This window comes from Phaethon lepturus, unplaced genomic scaffold (genome assembly GCF_000687285.1).
Source record: "Phaethon lepturus isolate BGI_N335 unplaced genomic scaffold, ASM68728v1 scaffold10952, whole genome shotgun sequence".
NCBI lineage: Eukaryota > Metazoa > Chordata > Aves > Phaethontiformes > Phaethontidae > Phaethon > Phaethon lepturus.
In genome coordinates this window covers 25,345-44,824 of record NW_010522606.1, presented here as the reverse complement: position 1 = coordinate 44,824, position 19,480 = coordinate 25,345, and the positions used below count along the sequence as shown (strand labels likewise).

The following is a 19,480-nucleotide window of genomic DNA, read 5'->3' as shown; positions in this document are numbered from 1 at the left end:
GTGTCATTATGTTTGTTCCCAATCAACCGTGCTTCCATGTTTACAGATAATCTAGAGATTGTCTTCAGTCTTCTAGCACACAACAGCTGGTTTTGATTTCTGTTTTTTTTCTTTACCAAGTTCAGCATCATTCCTGAATGCTTATGCAATAGCATAGTTTTTAACAAAAGTATACGAAGTGGCTACTTCAAACCCCAGAGCGCCTTAAGAGTGCAACAACTTTTCATGAAGTCACTGATACAAAGTGAATTTTGATACAGTTCTTTATCTGTGAACATAAACAGGTTCACTTAGACAGTAGTTTGCTTTGTTAAACCATTCGCCTGTTAAGTTAGAAAAAACACTTATATTCCCTTAACATACTCTAGTACTAGACATGGGGTAGACCTCTAACTTTGCCCATCCACTTATGGCAGCATAAAAAGATAGTGCCCTGCCCTCTTTCAGAGTTCCTTGCAATCATTCTGACTGATCCGAGCATCCTAGTGAAGTGTAACTGTTTTAACTTGCTGGGGCACTTTTAATACCGTGTCTATCTGATCCCTGAAGCCTTTTCTCCAGATTATCTATTTTAGCATCACATTTTCCTTTTCCTTCATCAAAAAAGAAAGGGCACAATTTGTCTTCCAACCAGGAAATATTGACAGCACCTAGCCACTGAGCAGCTTTAGGACAGAGATCTAGAATTCTGTGACTGTCCAAGATGGAAAGATGTAGTGTGGATTAGCATTTGTCCTGGAAGTCACTTCACCAAAGAAAAAAAAAACCTCACAGCATTGTCTTCTTCGCTACAACTATGTACACTGATCTTGGCACATTGACCACAATTACACCATTTCCAGAAAAAAACCTAGCTCCAGAATTCAACCAAAAGTGCTGACCAAGTCTTGCACCATCATGCTCTTGACGATCTTGTAGTATCATCAATTGGCCCTGCTTTATAACCAAGGAATGCTAGGCAGGCATTTGAAACTACCTGAAGTTGTAGAAAGCATATGTGTAAACTTTTCTCCTCAAAGCAGAGAGGATTTCGGCTTTCAGAGTTCTCTAATAAGCCCACTCACCAACTAGAAAAGCATGTTAACAGTGGCAAAAAAAGCAAGAGCAAGAAACTCCATTTTTCTGCAGAGACTAACGAAACTCACCACATGTACAGGAAAAGCCTGACTGACAGAGAAACAGTCACTTCTATAATACAAGGATGTGTCCTTGAGAGTACACATCTCAGTCTACAGAAATGCAAACTCAGTTTAGCAACATATGCAACAGTAGCTCACACAGTTAAAATCTCGTAACTGCTCAACAGGTCATAACAGGGTATGTGGGACAAGAATTGTAATTCCGAAGTGAACCACAGGAATTAGAGGAGACTTCAGGAGAGACAAGGAATCATACACACACACACGCACACACACACACCCCCCCCAATGCTCTTAAAAGGCTCATCTCTACTGGGCCAAACTGCTTTTTGGCAGCCAACTATTTGGACAAAGGGCTACTCCATTACGTATGATTTATGAAGTTACTGTGCCGGGAGGATAGTTTCCAGTGCTACAAAAAACTCACACAGTCCAGATGCACTGAAAATGGCTGATTCAATGTCCTAACACGTCCAAAAGGGCATGGGAATTGGGCAAAGAAATAAGAGACAACAGATTCAGGACGAGTGTTTCCCAACACCTAGGAAGTGAATGCCTGCAGCATTTTATCACATGCACCCAAAGATCTATTAAAACAAACTCTGTTTTAATAATTGGTTGAAGACATCTTCAGCTAGGAGGACAGAGGTAGACAACCACCTGAATATCAGGGCCAAACTAGTATTCATAAAGAAAAAAAAAAGTCTTCTTAGAGCAGAGGACAAGATCCCAAGGGACTGTTATATGGTATCATAACTCCTTCAGTAAGCCGAGATCATCACTAGATCAGGGACTCAAGAAATCAAATTAACCATACTCTCTGTGTTATCTGCGTAACTGGAAAGCACATCTTGTGATTGTCATGCTTGCTCATAGCATGGCAGACAGAGCATCCAACTCAGCTTGAAGGAAAGCACAGAGAACAGCTTTTGAAGCTCCAAAGCAGCCCGAGAGCAAAAGAGGCTGATCCACATTGAAAGGTTCAAGACTCAAGCAGGCAAAGGCTGATGTTTTGAGTACCTCCCGAGTCAATGGTGTCATCAGTATCTTGCTGTTGAGTACTAAAGAAAATAAAATTTCTGTTTAGGCTTCTGCAGGTAACTAGAAGTTACATCAAGAGGAACATAAAATCTGTACAAACATTAAGCACAAACTGACACATAGTTGCCAAATTGGCTGTTTGTACAAGAAACAAACTGAGCAAACTGGAGCATGTCATTTGACCACTGGGAAAATGGGAGAAAAAAACCAAAAACAAACATCAAATGGAGTCTTAAAACAAAAAACCATAAGGTTTTGTTTCAGAGGCCTCAGGAACAAAACCAAAACACACATCAAAGCAAAGCACCCAAACAAATCTAAAAAACCCCACATATACCTGCGAAGAATAGCCAGATGCTCTATCTAGAGTATCTGGCTCAGAATACTGAGCATATTCCAGGTACACTGTACTATACATGTGCGCGGAGCCTAAGGAAAGAATCTAGCTGCCGTACAAATACTGCTTTGGGAAAATGCTTCAGAGCTTAAGCATTTGTGATTTTATCTCCAAAATGTGAACGCAGATATGGAAAGCACTCAAGTATCTTAAGACAGTCATTCAGCCATTTGAAGACACATTATTTAACATTTAAATATATGGCCTTTGAAGTGCTTCAACTTTACGAATTGCATTTGAACACGTGCCACTGCTCCAAAAGACACTTAGGTCCTACAATCCTATGGCTTATTTTATACATAACAGGCTTTGTGCAAACATATTTTAGCCAGAGGATTAGCCAAGTATTCACTGAAGCCATTCTTTTCAGCATTCACAATTAGGACCCACTTCTCCAACTACATGAAAGGTCACCTTTGAAACAGAACAGACTGCTGCTGTTCTCCAGCTACTTAATGTACAAATACTTTGTTCTTAGCCGAGCTGGACTACTACCCTGAACATCAGATATGACACATTCTGAAACCATACTACTATCATATTCCTTCAAACCATGAAACTTGACTCCTTAAATTAATTTTGCAACTTAAAAAAAAACCCACAACAAACCAAAACAAAGCTACTCTTCTCTAAATGTTCTTTAATAGTGTATGCATTCTCTAATGGGAATTCCTTGCTAATAGAAGTGACAGTAGGATACAGTCAAAAGGCTTGATTAAACCCTAGAGTACATAATTTCTAGTGTAAGTATTTCAAGAAATGGAAGCTACACAATATTAGGGAACAGGCACTTTCAGTTATTGAATTGGTTCAGACTTTAATTTCCTTGCATTCTGTATTCATATAAAATATTCAAGGAATATCATCAAATAGCTTAATAAATACTCCTTTTGTGTATTCAGTATTTAAAACAAACAAACAAACAAACAAAAAAAACCAACAAAGCCAAAACCTAGCAACACTAAATGCTGTTGGGCCAAAGAACACAAAGACAACCTCTAGAGTTGGAGAATCAGAGCTGCAGTCTCTGATGGCATGTATTTCATCTGTCAGCAACAACTCTCTGACTGAGCAGCACATAGTGACACAAAGCAGGAGGGCCCAATGGAACAGAAGGGAACCAAGCAGCCAGACAGAAGCTCGCTGAAGGCATTCAAGGCTGCTCTCAGGACTGACCCTCCACAAGTCCACTGAAAAAAATTCTCAAATCCAGGCAAGAATTACTTACTGGTTCTTGTCACTTTTTTTTTTTAATGGAGAAATAATAGAATTACTATGCATGTTTTGGCTGGGTTCTTCCACAGATTTCAGCAACATTCTTATGAGATTCCTATGCTTGTCCATACTTGTTACTTAGCAAGTTAAATTGCTCCATTCACTTAATCTGACCTCATCATTATGAGGGTTTCAAAATGTTATAATCTAGCAAGACAAGAGGAACGCTTAACTGTTGTTGGAGGTACAACATCGCATAGCAAGTTTAAACAAGGTTTTTAATCTAAAATTAGATTAGATACAGTCTTTTTACGTAAAGTCAAGGACGATTCCTCCTTATTGCATAGGTAGTCAAATTCTCCATACCAGTTTTCAGATCAGGTATATAGATGAAAAATCAAACTGATAAAAATCATACTTTAGCTAAAATGCTGCATATCTTGGGCTTCTCTTTAAGCAATCACCTAACAGGTTATACTTCATGTGAATGTGTACACGATGTAAATCACGAGCTACGTTTCCAACTTCTGTAAAATACTCAGGGCTGTAAGTAAAGTCCACCACTCTCCCATGAAAAGGCCTGTCGCCTACAGCAAATTGGAAGCAGTCTGCATGTAATATATATGACCAAAAAAAAAAAAAGCCAGTCTCCAGAAGATTTAAAATTTTCAAACCAACCTTTTCAAACTGGTAAATTTATGATCAATATAAAGACCTTGCTCTAAATTCTATTTAGTGAATAAACATTCTAGCACATGAAGATTTGTACTCTTGATCATTATTCGTAAGTATTTACAACCCAAGTTTTCTCCTCGGATGGAGGGTATGCCTTCTTGCATTACCAGGTGCATGGCATGTGGCAATTTCTTGTGAGATAAAGATGACAAAAAAAAGGTGTCTTTGCACAGGGATAAGACTCACAACTGGAGAAGGGATCACATGGAATAGAAAAAAATGGCAGATGTTAGACCACACAGTATTGTAATTCTTGCACAAGACAGTGCATCTCCAACTTACGTTCTAGAGTAAATATGATCTGCAGGGATGCTGTACTTCTGGCTCTCAAGAAATCTAGCCAAGATGGTTGCTTGCTGGATAGCACAAACTACAAGGAAGAGAAACACCCAGAGAGAACCTTCACCCTTGGAAGTCATTAATGTTTCCTAGGTACATCAACCAATCTCCAATGAAGGAAACCAAACACACTTGATATCTCCTGCAGTGAGGTATCAATGTAGAGACTGGGGGAGAAGAGGCTGGAGTATGGCCCTACAGAAGAGGATTTCAGGATTTCAGCTGGTAGTAAGCTCAGTATGAGTTGTCAGTGTGCCCAGGCGGAAAAAAAGGACCAAGTGTATCCTGGGTGTATTAAGCACATTACAGCTAACAAGTCCAAAGAAAAAATAATGATTGTCCTACTATACACACCATTGATGCAGCCTCACCTTGAGTACTGTGTGCAGTTTTAGGCTCCACTATATAAGAAGGATATAAAATATTAGAATGTGTCCAAAGGAGGGCAACAAGGATGGTGAAAGGAGTACAGGGAGTTTGGAGTACAGACGTTTGCAGAGCAGATGAGGATACTAGGTTTGTTCAGCTAAGAGCAGAGGAGATGGAGGGGTAACATTATTGCTATCTACAACGTTCTCATGATGGGGAGCAGAGAGGGAGGTGCTGACCTCTTCTCTCTGGCACGGGAATGGCTTAAAGCTGCATGAGTGGAGGTTCAGACTGGATATTAGGAAAAAAATTCTTCACCGAGAGGGTAGTCAAGCACTGGAGCAAGCTCCTCAGGGAAGTGATCATGACCCCAAGCCTGCCGGTGTTCAAGAAAGTGTTTGAAAAATGGTCTTAGATACATGGTTTAACCTTTAGGTGGCCCTGTGTGGAGTTAGCAGTTGGACCCGATGATCCTTGTGGGCCCCTTCCAAATCAAGATATCCTATGACTCAGTGAGACCGGAGCATAGCGTGTTTCAACTGTGCCAGGAAACACTTCTCTGATGTACAAAACTATTTAGGTATACAGAATGCTTCACAAGTCTTTACAAAACTAAGAAAGGGGACTTAATACAGCAGATTCTTCAAGACAATTTGGCCTTGCCAGGTATTTCTGGTATCTGCAGAAAGACTGCTGTGAATTGTGCCAGATACTGTCACAGACTGTAAGGTTATATTGGATAAATCCAGAACTGCTTGTAAAATGCCTTAAATGACTGTTCCCTTTTGTGATATGATTATCAACATACTAAATATACCTCAGAAAAATTCTATTTCTTAAGTAGTGCTTCATACAAATTCTGAACAGGAAACCCATGGAGCAATTTCTATTGATTTCTCATATGCTTCTTCTCACATGGTCTTAACTTTGCATGGTGAAGTCTGCTCTTTCTTTTGCATCAGCTACAAGAGTCTAGCAAAAGAAAAGTCAGTCTGCTCAAACAAAAGGCATACAATAGATTGTGTCATTCTGTTTTGAAGGTTAAATGATGGCAAGTAACATCCCTAGTATGCTCTCATGAAGGCTTTAGTTAAAAAAAAAAACAAAAACAAAAATCTGCTTGGGAGAGCAATGCTGTTCCAAAAGACCCCAAGTATCTAACTTCATCTTAGGAGTATTTACGAGCTCCTGGCACTAATTTAAATTGAATGTGCAGAAGACCCAACGCTATTTGCATAAATACTTGTAACTGATACCTGGCTAGGACTGTGACACTTCACCCAGCGATGAACAAGTCCTCCCAAATGAAACTTGCATGTTACACTTCCACATAAGGTCTCACTTAAGAGGGTAAGGCAGAAAAGCAGACTCCAATTCAGAACTGGAAATGGCAGCAAGAAGTAACAGTACTGGAAACATGCTAAATAGGCAGAGAATCCTCTTGAAGAATAACGCTAATATATTTTTGTGAGGTTCCTCCAATCTCTTAGTCTGCACATTTATCAGTATCATATATAAAAGGATTAGCTTCAGACAGAATAGTAGGGCAAATAACCCTTCTATTATGATTTTACCAATTTCTTAGCTAGCAATAAAGAACATTTTAAACAATACACACTAAACTGTCCCTCCTAATAATTTTAATTTGTTCAATGCATATTTGGAAGTTGACAGAAGAATCATTCATTCAACTATTTTTATGAGATCATTAAAGAGAAAAGTAATTAGTTGAGAAATAAGCAAATTCAGATAATAAAGGCTAGAAAGGATGTATTACACTACTGCATTCAGGAGTAAGACTCAGACTTAACTAGGGGTACGAGCCCACCCAAAGAGTTTCACAGGTTATCAAACAAAAGTTTTCTTGTCCTTTGAACAGTAACATATAATCCATTTCTTAATCTCCTCAAATGCCTGAAGTGATAGATCATTGCTAGGTATGAACAGATGCCAGTATTTGTCCTGTACTACAGAAGTCTCACTGTTGCTTTTTATTTGACCAACCCAGTAAAATATGCTGGAGGAAAACTACCTTCCTTAACTGCTTATACCTCTCAACAAATGTTTCAGGTCCAAAGTTGTCCACCTTCCTTTGTTAAAGGAACTTCAAAGTCAAAGTTAACTTCTGGGTTGCATTAATTAGACCTTCTCTGGGCTCTATCAGTAGTATAGCAAATGCCATCAATCAAATACAAAAAATAAAGCAGAACTTCTAGAATACAAGGGACAGTATCATTATTGTTGCTAGTTTGTACAGCTGTGAGTGGATGTAATTATGTAATGAAAGACATAACTTACGTTTTGGCTACAAGCACAAATAGTGCAAACTTTCCTAGGATAACCATGTCAGGGTTATTAACAGGCTCTGCAACCTCTTTCCCCAGTCCTAGGGGTTAAGGCATCTGGGCTGAAGACCAACACTGACACAATGCAGCTGAGTAACCTGTGTGGAACCTTGTCAGGGTCCTCTCCTCCACCTTCAGGTGGGAGCTGAAATTCAGGCTCCCATTCTCAATCCTTGTGTCAGCTGTGATGCAGGTATGCCTGTAATTGGCTGTGTACCTCACTGATCCTGATCCACCAACTTCAAATCCTCACTTGACCTCAAGCCTCCCTCCTCATGACAAGCTTGTCTGATAACCACTGGACTGTTGTCTGAGCCTGTCTTATTGTCACTAGGTTTGCTCTCATCTTCTTGTTTGGCAGCTGTGGGACTGTGCCACTGGTCAGTAAGCATACTGATCCATGCCTGCCTTGCTGTCACCCTTGGCTCCCAGCTCACTAATCCTGGGAGCCATCTTCCCATCCTGCTGCTCCCTGACAAACTAGTCAAGAACCACAGTTCCTCTAGAAACAGTTTATAAGACTGAAGAACTTATTGCTGAAGTCTTCAACACCTTATCACACTGAGTATGCCATACATCAGCTATCAGCAAACTATCTATAACCTACTGATTAAGTGAGACAGAGTTTCCTGGGTAAGTTTAATGAAAAAAACAGGACCATAGGATAAATCAAAAGAATACTGTCATAAATAGAAATTTACTTGCAGTGCTGTAGAGGCCACATTAGCAGAGGTGCTACTAACAAGCTGACTTGCCAAATGGATTTTGCATTTCAGGAAAATCACAAATAAAGAATGTTAAGTATAAATTCCATGCAGAAACAGGACATGTACCTTCAGTGAACCTTAGAGGTCATGCTAGCTGAAAGTGATTTTACTGATATTTACCTCAAAAATAAAAATGCACCAAGAAAAACAAACAAAACTGTTTCCACAGAAATCAAATCTGTAACATTATTCTTTGCCATCATTTTAGTCGTCCAAAATAACAATAACTATAGTCTCAGTTTGGGAAGGCACATGAAAATTGCCAGAAAAGCCCCCAAGTAACAATAAGATTTGCCTGCCAGCAGAACAGGCACAGGGAAAGCAAGAACAGCTAAACCTGCTACTGTATGCCAGCCAAGAAACATGCGACCTCTACAACTGTAGCCCCAAAATGTAACTCAATGCAAGGCTAAGCCCTCATCTAATGTCGAGCAGAGGTTCAAGAAACCCTTTTCACGTATTTATACAATGGCTATGTTTGCTTTCATCGTGCAATGCAATTGCAATTCTGCAAGGGATTCTTTAAACTAGTTCCTGATGATGGATTTGTAAAGCAAATAACTAAGAGAAAAGAAAACAAAAGTCTCAGTTCTGCAGGCAAAAAAAAAAAAAATCAGAAACAGCACATTATTGTGTGGGAGGAATGCAAGTATGTATCACTGTCATCCCAGATGAACATTTTGTACTAGGTTCTTCTCAAAATTCCAGTTTTTGGAAGACTTGTTTTCTAAAGTATGGTCTTTTGAGAAGAGAGGTAACAGTACCAAAATACAGAAGAATGGTATACAAAGCAAAACCTGAAAAAGTCCTCTTTCTTCAAGTAGAGGCAAAATAAGGTATGCGAGTGTACTGATTCTGGGAAGAACCCTCCTAGCTGCCACTGCAATCCTTCAAAAATTTATTTTTAAAAAAAGAGACTGTAAAGAAAAAATATGCATAAGAGATGCCAAAAAAGCTTTTATAGTATCAGAGAGCACCAGATGTAAAAGGTAGAGAAGTAGGAGCAGGCAGTTTTGCTCAAATGCAATCCATCTGGTTCTAAATTCATTTTCATATGGCCATGAATCTCTGGTCATGCAAGCTTTTCACACTTGGTTGCCCAAGTTTAATTAAAGTTAGGTATTTGCAGTAATTAAAGAAGTAAAAAAAAAAAAGTATGAGAAAAAAGATTAATGAGGATGGCAGCATTTGTCCTCAAAAAGTTACTTTTCTTCCCCTTGGAAAACAGAAATAAAGTTAGCAACATATTATTCTATGATCTGATAGAAGATACCAGGCTATTTAACACACAGATCAGTACTTCTCCCCAAAATGTGCTTTTTAAGTGGTATATTACAATAAGAAAAGAGTATCCTAGAGCAGTCACTGTAAGAAATCATGATCTGTCTTGCAACAATTCTTAATGACACTGAGATTTTGGCATCAAAATCTGGACAGAATGTATTTTGTGCTCCAGTCTTCTGCGTTACTGCTCCACAGTGAGAAAACACAATCATCTTCGTGATAAGCACTGAAAAAGGAATACTTCCTGAGCTAAGGCACGAACAGTCATCGGATTATTGATGACCTGAGTTAGCAATTGAATGAGTCCTACCCTTCAGTTATGTGCCTTTAGAGTGTTTGGTAGGTTCTACACCATTCAATTTCAGGACACTTAAAACACCAACAGAAGTACACCAATTAAAGAAAAAAAATTGCCATTGTTTCATTTCCTTTTCCAAAATAAGGGAAATGATGACTAATTGTCCAGACAGATCTACAACCAATGTTAACTTCTGTGGACTAACTGCACTGTTCAGTTCTTACTTTTTCCTCTTTGCAGAAATGTAAATATACTCCTTTTAACTGTCCTAAGTCTACATGACTAAACAATTGTTTAACTACAACACAAGCAGATATAGTAACAGTCATCTGCAGTATGAATTATTCTAACTCACCTTTGCAAGGGAATGCTCAATGTTCAGAGGATGCACTATCAAATTTTGATCAGACATTTTTTACTTTAATTACACAATTATAAAGGGTCGTTTAAAAATGCACAACTAATCTACCAGGTCACTCATGTGAGATGACAGTTCAAACAACACGAAACAAAAGTCAAATTGTAGTCACTTTCCCCACTGTTCCTTCTGCTTGCCTCTGTTCTGGACTACCTTTAAACTGCTGAGAGAATGTGGATGGATCTCTTCCTACTTTATCTACCAAAATCCATCACGGAGTAACCACTTCCCCCCCCCCCCCCTAATAAAAATTCCGCTACCCCCCCCCCCCCTTAATGAAATTTCCTTTAAAAATCTTTTAAAATTACATACTAATTTTCTTTTGAGAACAAAATGTTCACTCAACCAGCTAATAAATTAAAACAAACAACAATTCAACAGTGAAAAGCATCTGACAGTTATAACTTTGCAACTCTATAAATTTGCAACTCTGATTAAGAGATTTTCAGATGGGAAAACAATGATGTATCTGAACTATTCATTCTACACATCAAATATGCAGATATCCATCCAGCTGACTTCGATTACAATTCAATCATCCTTCATACAGAATATCTACTCTTATATTATTACTAAGGCATTTGTATGCTCTCAGATAAATTGTTTGACAACTGACAACATTCAGTATTTGCTACGTAAGTTTTTTAAACTTCATTAAGCAAACACAAAAACTTCAAAACAAATTTAAGCTAATGCAGAAGATGTGTACCAATGCAGAAGAATCGATTGTTTTGCTGTACTCCAGAAGAAAGTGTACTTTGTGGGATTTAATTAACAAGAAAAAAATGTTAATTGTTATGCATGGTCCAATAGAATAGACTGCTACTACAATTCAAAGAATGTGTTCAGATTATTTTGCCTAAGACGTAATGATCTCCATATATACCAAGTATGATTTTTAGTGTAGTTACAGAACTAAAGGAAATGTGAGAGGAAAAAAAAAGATTTAAAAAAAATAAAGCAGCATTTTAACAATAAACAATAAAATGAAGACAAGACCTGATGACTAGGTTAAACTGACATTAACCAAATCAAAACAATTCCTGCACACACGTAGAGCTATGAGATAAAAAGATAAAAATATGCCTAAACCACAAACCCAGAAGATAAGAATGCTACACAAGAAATAGCACGTCAAAAAAACCCCAAAAACTTAGGTGTTTTAGGGGTTTTTTTAATGGTAAATGCAACACAATTTCTTTCAAGAGGCTTGCAACACTGAAGTGATTGCACTTATGCAATGAACAAAATAGTGTTGTAGAAGTTTCAATAGAGTCTGTCAGTCCTGTCAGTTCCCCCAGACCCCAATAATAATTTATATTAATGTAATGTGCAAATATATTCTACATCCCAGATATACGGGAACTCAACTGAGATGCAAGAAAGAAAAAGGCTAAAAAGTGTGCTTTTTACCCTGATTTTCTTTGCAATTCAGTTGAGAGTTAAAAATCAGAGAGACTAGCCTTAAATTCATTACAGAGCTAAGAATGCAAATGCTATAAAAAATACTAAAAAGGTACTACTCATTTCAATCCCTTAATACCTTATCTAACCTCAATCTATTGTTAGGCTAGTCAAACTGTAGGTCTTCATGACATATTAAATCAAATTCGAATATGAGTGGTCATTTCATACCTAAATACCTCGTGATACTGTCCTATCTGAAAATTCATTTTTATTCAGCTACTTTATTCCAGTTGGGTTATTTCTTCTTTTTGCATGCAAATGCAAGCCTATGGACCTGATTTTAAAGATAAAACAAGATAAAACCAGACTGTCATTTCACTTGTACAAGACAAATTTCAGTTTTTAGCAAAACAGTAGTATAAAATGCTTTGGAGCTCTTAAAACCACACTCGTTTCACCTTGAATTTGCAATTCTTGCATGTTATAAGCACTTTCACATAATAATTGTAAAAGAAAGAGGATACTTGACAATGCATTCTTCACACTCATGCCTCAGTAACTGCATGGCAGAAATCAATAGGTTTCTGTTTTCCTAGAAGTCACATGCATTTGCTTCCTTTCACTCAAACAGTGCTTAGGAAAAGCAGCTTCCCATCTCTTCATTGTTGAATAGTCAATTAACCTGCTATAGTTATTATACTCAAGAAATACTGCACTCTTATTATAAAGCAACTTCTGTAATATTCTATATTTGCTCAGGTACCTGGAAATATTTAACACCCATCAGATTAAAGCAGGGATAATGAAAACGTTGCACTATGATGTTTCCTAGCAAGTATCCCTAACTACAAAATCATCCAAAATTTGTAAATACATGGTAAAGAATTCTCTCTGATAAGAATTCTAAACATATTACATGCTTATAATTGCTGATAATTTTTACACATTCTTAATAACCTAAGTATATCTGGTTTCAGAAAATACAATCCAAAGAGAATAAATTCCACTTCTGTAAACAGAATATTTTAACGTCAAAGTTCTTTTAAGAAGCAGGATGGGCCAAGAAAGAAGTGTGAAGAAAGGGGTAGAATGGAAAGCATACTGCTCTGATTAAATTGCAAATGCGACACTCTTAAATCAAGTTACACAACTGTGTAAGTCAGATGAAAGACTGCTGCTCAATGAGCATGAAAACAGAGATAAAGCTATGTAGTTATACAGGCAAATTTTACCTCTCGTTACTATGATTGTTCAGAAACTTAAGTATCTTTTGTAATGTAAACAGTAAGTGTTCTAATAGCTGAATTGTCTACAGAGAGTACAATATGAAATTTACATTTCATATTTACAATTTCTACATGTAAATGAGTCATTCTAATCATGTTTAGGCTCAATAGCTAAATTACAGCGGCACACATGAACACTGTAGAAGTGCAGACAATTTTTTAGATTTTTGAAAGCAAACAATATCATTGCAATTACTTTTTTCCTTAAAAGAAACACTAGACAACTTGAGCTTTTTTGATACGGAAGGCAAATATAAAATGTGAAGGAGAATATGAAGAAAAAAAATGGATAAATGAAGATATTTCTGAGGTGTATACCAAAACCAGAATGGATTACAGACAGAGGAACCAGCATTAAATGACCAAGCAGTAAGACTGCTTTATTTAATGACTGGAGAAAGAAGAATCCGATTCAGAGCGTGAGAAAAGCAGACAGACATCTCTGATGCTTATCGAAGTCCTCCCCTTTCCTTGCACTGCTTGTAAATGATATCCCAAAGGTGAGCACAGATGAGAAATGGGTATAGCTGCTAAAACCATCTGTTTTGAGACTTAGAGAAGGTCCTGATTCATTATGACATTCTTATCACAGGGAAGATTTCAGTTTCATTCAACTTTGGCTCAAAGGCTGGAGGACTGTTCCTCTTCTCTGCCATCAGTTCAGTAATACCGTTCTTTACTTTCTCTTTTGTGCCCAGCACAGCTTCTCTCACAGCTCTAAGCAGGTCCTACTCTCCCTAGCCACACATTTTACTATGATTTTTTACTGCTCAAAACTACATCTCTCTCTATTTCTCCTCCTGCACTGGCCTGGCAACCTGCTGCTAATCCCTTGGCTTCATGCTATAATTTAAAAGGAATATACTGACATTATATGCATTATTTCCCTGCTTCAGGAAGTAACATTTCATATCCTTTAAAATGGTACCTCCCAAATCCTACCAGACTCCATTTGAAATGCAAATATTCTAGAGGAAACTACCAGTTATTTTTAGAAAACCCCTCTGCTGCTTCTAACAAAGACTTTTAGATCTGCAGTCCCAAATTTCAGTACCTCTGGTATCTAAAGTGAAAGCCAAAAAATAGCCATTTTTCAATTCTCTCAGAAGAAAAATCCTGCACAATTTTGACTCTCTGAAATCTAAAAGGAGTATTTGGAGCTAAGAACTGTACCTTACAAATAATGAACAACTAACATCAACAGTCAGAGATCACTATGGTAGGTACTATGCACATATTTAATAAGAGATAAGCTTTTATCCTAAAAGCTTGCAATTAAGCTTATCAAAAGTGACACAAAGACACGAGAAAGAGACGAGATAATAATACATTAATTATTATTAGCATAAAGAAGAGTCATAGCATACCATTTGCCTAGTCACTGCAAAATATTAGCACAGTCAAGAGTTTTTAAAAAGGCATCTGAAAATAATAATGTAAGTGGCTTTTCAGATTTATGGGGATCTCTCCTTTATCACTTAAAGGGCAGCAGGAGGGAGCATGAAGGCATTTCAGGGAAAACTAGAACAGACAAAAGCATCTGACAACACTGGAAGGCCAGAGACCAATCAACTGAAAGCTCAAAACCCAGTAAAACAGACTACTAGATTTTTTCTGTGAAGTAAGAGTCTAGAACGCAGTTTTTCTCCCCTCTCAAATGTGTTCATGATTTCAATGAGACAGAATCTGACTTTGTATTCTTGCTGGATTCTGTCCACAGTTACTGGAGGTTTGAATACTCACCTCATCAGTAAGAAACTCCTTACTGAGACCAAAGTCTGTCAGCACCACGTGGCCATCAGAATCAAGGAGAATATTCTCAAGTTTTATATCCCGATATATAATCCCCAACTGCAAAGAGAATATAAGAAAAAAGTATTTCCAAATCAGTGTAACCACATCAAGGAGACATTGCTGAATGCATTTAAATATGAAGCTAGCAAACTTCCCATCATTAAGGTAATCTGACACCTGAAAGTTGCACCTCAAAAAGGACAATTTTAAAATGCCTTTGAAGAAATAACTTTGAGAGACTTAAAAACTCTTAATAATTATGCTGTGCATTAAGGTCTTAAAATTTTTATTCAAATGATGTAGTATGCCCTTTAAAAGTGACTGAATACTTGCTGTTTGAGTGCAAAACTCAGTTCCGCTTTCATTAAGAATGAAAATGGATGCTTCTGTAGTATGTTCTACACTGCACATGCATGTTTTGTAATAATCTACAAATCTACTTAATTACCTCTGAAAAATGATATTTTTCATGTCTACAATTGGGCCAGAATTTGAGACCTCTACTGTTTAATTGTATCAAAACCAAGGACAACTGAACAATAATGCAATCCAAACACTGTTCATGTTGACTACAAATCAGTTTTGCAGACATAAGCCACTTCATGAGGATTACTAAAAATTAACGATCATTTGTCAAGAACACCACTTCACACTGCAGACAAAAACTTGTAGCCTTAATCTGGTGCACATGAATAGATACTTCATTGGGAAGTATTTCTAATTATACAACTAACATCCCATTGCTAGATTAAGTTACTTTGAATTTAGAACAATCTAAAAAAATAGTTCTCCTTAATAACTTTATATGATGTGAAAGGAATACAGCCGCAGTTCCACAAAATCAGCTCTAGAATAGTTACTTTACCTTGTGGAGATGCTCAAGTGCCAGAACAATTTCCCCAATGTATATTTGCACTTCATTTTCTGAGAATCTCTCTCTGTGTGAAAGGTGAGTAAACAATTCTCCTCCATTTATATAGTCTAAAAAGTAAAACAAAGAACCTTACAATTTCACTTTCTGACCACTTCATTTTCTTATTGCAATATTAATAGGTACTTTTTAAGTTATTGAATACAATATTCTGGGATTGGATGTTTTTACTGTAATTCAGTAGTATCTCATCATGTTGTACAATACTCAATTTCCTTCTTAGAGGACTGACGGAAGACCATGAAGAACTTTTAAATAAGCAGCAAAACCATAAAATAAGCCTCAAATATCCATAAATTATAAAGATGAATATTTTTTCAAAAATCAAGTCTTTCAGTTATTCAGGAATATGGAAAGAAAGGAGTACAAATGATATCTACAAATGGAATGCTTGCACATTCTTATGAAATACTTCAGAACAACCGGGCAGACTGACATAAAGAAAGGCAAGTCAAAAACCAGGTATTAGGTGAAATAATCAACCAACCATGGGCCATCACAAGTTCTACCCTTTGCAAGGGGAACTTTGGTGGCAGAACTTACTGGAAGAGATTGTTTCCACATACACTCCCTCATGGAAACCACACTTTCATTCTTTGCAGGCTATGACACAAGAGTTTTCCCAGAGTCAGAGGGGAGGAGGGGGGAAAATGTAATTATTACAACAGAGCTCTACTGCGACACAAACACATTTAGCTAGCAGTGTACATTAAAGCCAATAATTTGCAACCCCACAGCCACCATATTGTATTTGAGGTCTACCCCACAACATCTGACTCAACATTGTCTTTAATATGGTTTCTATGGATTCACTAGTCTAATACATAAATCCATGAAAAAAGTCCAATCCTATTATAAGGTAGCAAGTACTTTGAAGGAGAAAGCATATATACAAATTATAGGTATTCTGATCTCTCTCCTCTTTTTGTTCTCCAGTTGCCTGCTTAGGAAGGAATATTAGTGGAATCAAACAATGTCAGGAAGATTAGATCTTACTAGATCACTAAGCGTATGAAAAAATTATAATAAAGTATAAATAACCCATATTTTACAGTTGCTTCCTTCTTCCAAAAAAACCTTCAGTGTTCTGATCACAGAGAAAACAAAGATAACAGAAACAAATTATAAAATCTTTCTATTCAGAACTGTTAAGTTCATACAAGATAAGAACTGAATCCCCAGGCAGTGTTCAAAGGAGTGTGCCAGACACAAACCAAAGCTGCCACAGGAGTGGCAGAACAAGCCTAATTCTACTCAGGTTATAACATTAACCACAGCCCAGTGAAACAACCATCCTTCAAATTCTTGGTGCGTGATCAAACGCACAGCTAACACAATGGGGGGGAAAAAAAAAAAAGAATCAATTACTTCAATAAAAGCTCTATCTTACAGTTCAGTTTTGTTTTGTGTTTGCTTTTTTTTAAGTATTAATAGGTTAACCTCATGCAAAAACCTTTGTATAGAACTGGTACTCACATGGACAAAATACTTTGTTCTTTCAATCATAGCTTAAAGTCAACCTAAAAACTGGAAATCAACTCCAAACCCTGTTTTCTGGAAATTTGGCAGAAATGCAGCTGCACGTCTGCACTTGATCCAGACTAAATTCATATGGCTACGTAATCTGACGGCATGAAGAACTGTATTAAATATTGCACTGAGGCTCCAATTCTAAAACCTCTTAAAACCGAAAAGACATGTTGCTCATAGACCAACTTCAGATAGGTACAAAAACAAAAGCAGAGACTGGTTTCCCCAAAAATGCAGAAGTGTCTGAAACACATAAATTGCAAACCAAAGTCAAAGAAGTGATTTACAAAGATTTACCTGGTAAGACAAACTTGCAACAGTTTTTTTTTTGGTCAGGGAGCGTGTGAAGCCAAATTGAATTACAAAGTAGCTTTAGGCCATGCTAGGTAGGAGATATTTTCACTGTTACAAAAAGTGATTAAAAAAAATTTTTTAAACCCTCTCTAATTATTCCCATTTTTTGCTAAAATAGAATAAATATAAGGACCTTTCTGGCCCCAGCTGATAGTCTGAGAATGGGTTCATGTAGACCCATTGTCGGAAAGCAAAACACAAAACAAAAAGCCTTTAATTATACATCAGCTTCAAATTTCCTGCTTTAAACATCACCTTAACATTGTGTTATGGTGGGCATGTGCCTAGTTTGCTCTATCTGCTATGTAATGTTCTTCAGAACTACTGGACTCCCTCCTCTTTTTATGAGAGTATAATGTCAAGCTTTTAATTTTCCCTTCATATAAGAAGTTTTTTGGGCCTTCTAATTACCCTTATCACCTAAATTTCTCCATTACTATGTATTTATTTTTAGGTAACTACATCCATTTCAGGTGTGAGGGGTTTTTTTTGTTTTGGTTTGCTGGATTTTTCTTAAGATTTCTAATGGGATCTAAACTACATTCTAGGCAAAAATATCTGGATTTAAAGAATGGTACTATAGTATTTACAATACATGTTCAAATTACATCTCATTTAATCTTTCATACTTTTTTCCAAGTTACGGATCAATAACTTAAAAAATAAAATATGAAATATTAATTATTAAAGGTTATCATCACGGAACCGCAAAGCTATCAACTTATTTTGAACTTTGTCTCTTTAGCATTTTCCAACCCGTGACAATATTTTAATGTTTCTTTAATGTCATAGTCAGAGGAATTTATAAGAATCCTTATTGCTGTTATCAACTCTCATTTTCAAAAGGAATCTAGTGAACACCTCATTTAAACTTGAGCTCCTCAGATACCTGTATTATCTCACTGTAGTATATGAAACTAAGGGATGCACATATAACACCTTCCTAAGAATTGACAGTCAGTGATGTAGATTCATATAACATTAATAAATTTGTATTAATTTGTCTAACCTGTTACTAAAGGTTCAATAAATGGAAGTGATGAGCTAAAAGGAACTGCAAAGCTCGTATTTCAAATAAAGGACCATTTACTTCAAATAATTCACTGCAAATATGTATTCTGCATCCAAGCATTAACTTTATCATTTGTTTTCCAGTTCTTTTCAAATACTCTTAAGTAAGCAGTTTTTTAAAATTGCTTGTAACTTTCTTACAAATACATCTTATATACCAAACACAAAATTTGCTGCTGACCTGAAAGATAGAAAGCTTTTTAATTTTAGAGTGGTACCAAGCCTCATGAACAAGCTCTGCCTTCAGCACAGAAATATGGGATTTTGGATTGCCTCTTAACACCCAAAAATTGAAACATGCAAGTGTATTAATACTCAACAACCAAATGGTTTGAAAACAAAAAGTTTTCACAGCAAGTGTTTCTTGAAGCAGTAAAGTTTAAAGCTGATTTATTCCAGGAACTGGAAGAGAGTATTAACATGTCCCTCATTACCAGGAAAAAATCCTTCATCTTCCTGAGAAAGACAGGACTCTTCAAAGGCAATGAAACTGGGGAATAAAGCAGAAGGAATACTTCCCTAAAACATTACTGTCCTGAAAATGGATAGAGGTAAGGAATAGAGAGACAGGCACATACAGAAGTTATATCAGAGTTGAAAACCCTAAGAAAGCACCTGACCAGTCTTCTGCCAACCTTGCAAATACTACAGAAATAGATGTGGTTCTTCACATCAAAATGGAAAGTAAAATGTCAAGAACAGAAGTGGAATGAAGAATGTTCTAATAAGGCTTGCTATACAATAGTTCATTATCAAGCAT

The 19,480-nt window shown here is 36.8% G+C and overlaps 1 protein-coding gene across 1 annotated transcript in view; it reads right to left on the bottom strand.

The window, feature by feature from the left end:
- LOC104616743 (ribosomal protein S6 kinase alpha-5-like) overlaps positions 1–19,480 on the bottom strand; it is a gene marked incomplete at its 5' end in the record, with an annotated part of 39,998 nt that overhangs the window by 7,188 nt on the left and 13,330 nt on the right. The window contains 2 exons of the mRNA XM_010281854.1: positions 14,784–14,891; positions 15,700–15,815. Coding sequence (XP_010280156.1) covers positions 14,784–14,891; positions 15,700–15,815 — 224 coding nt within the window. The remainder of the gene's footprint in view (positions 1–14,783; positions 14,892–15,699; positions 15,816–19,480) is intronic.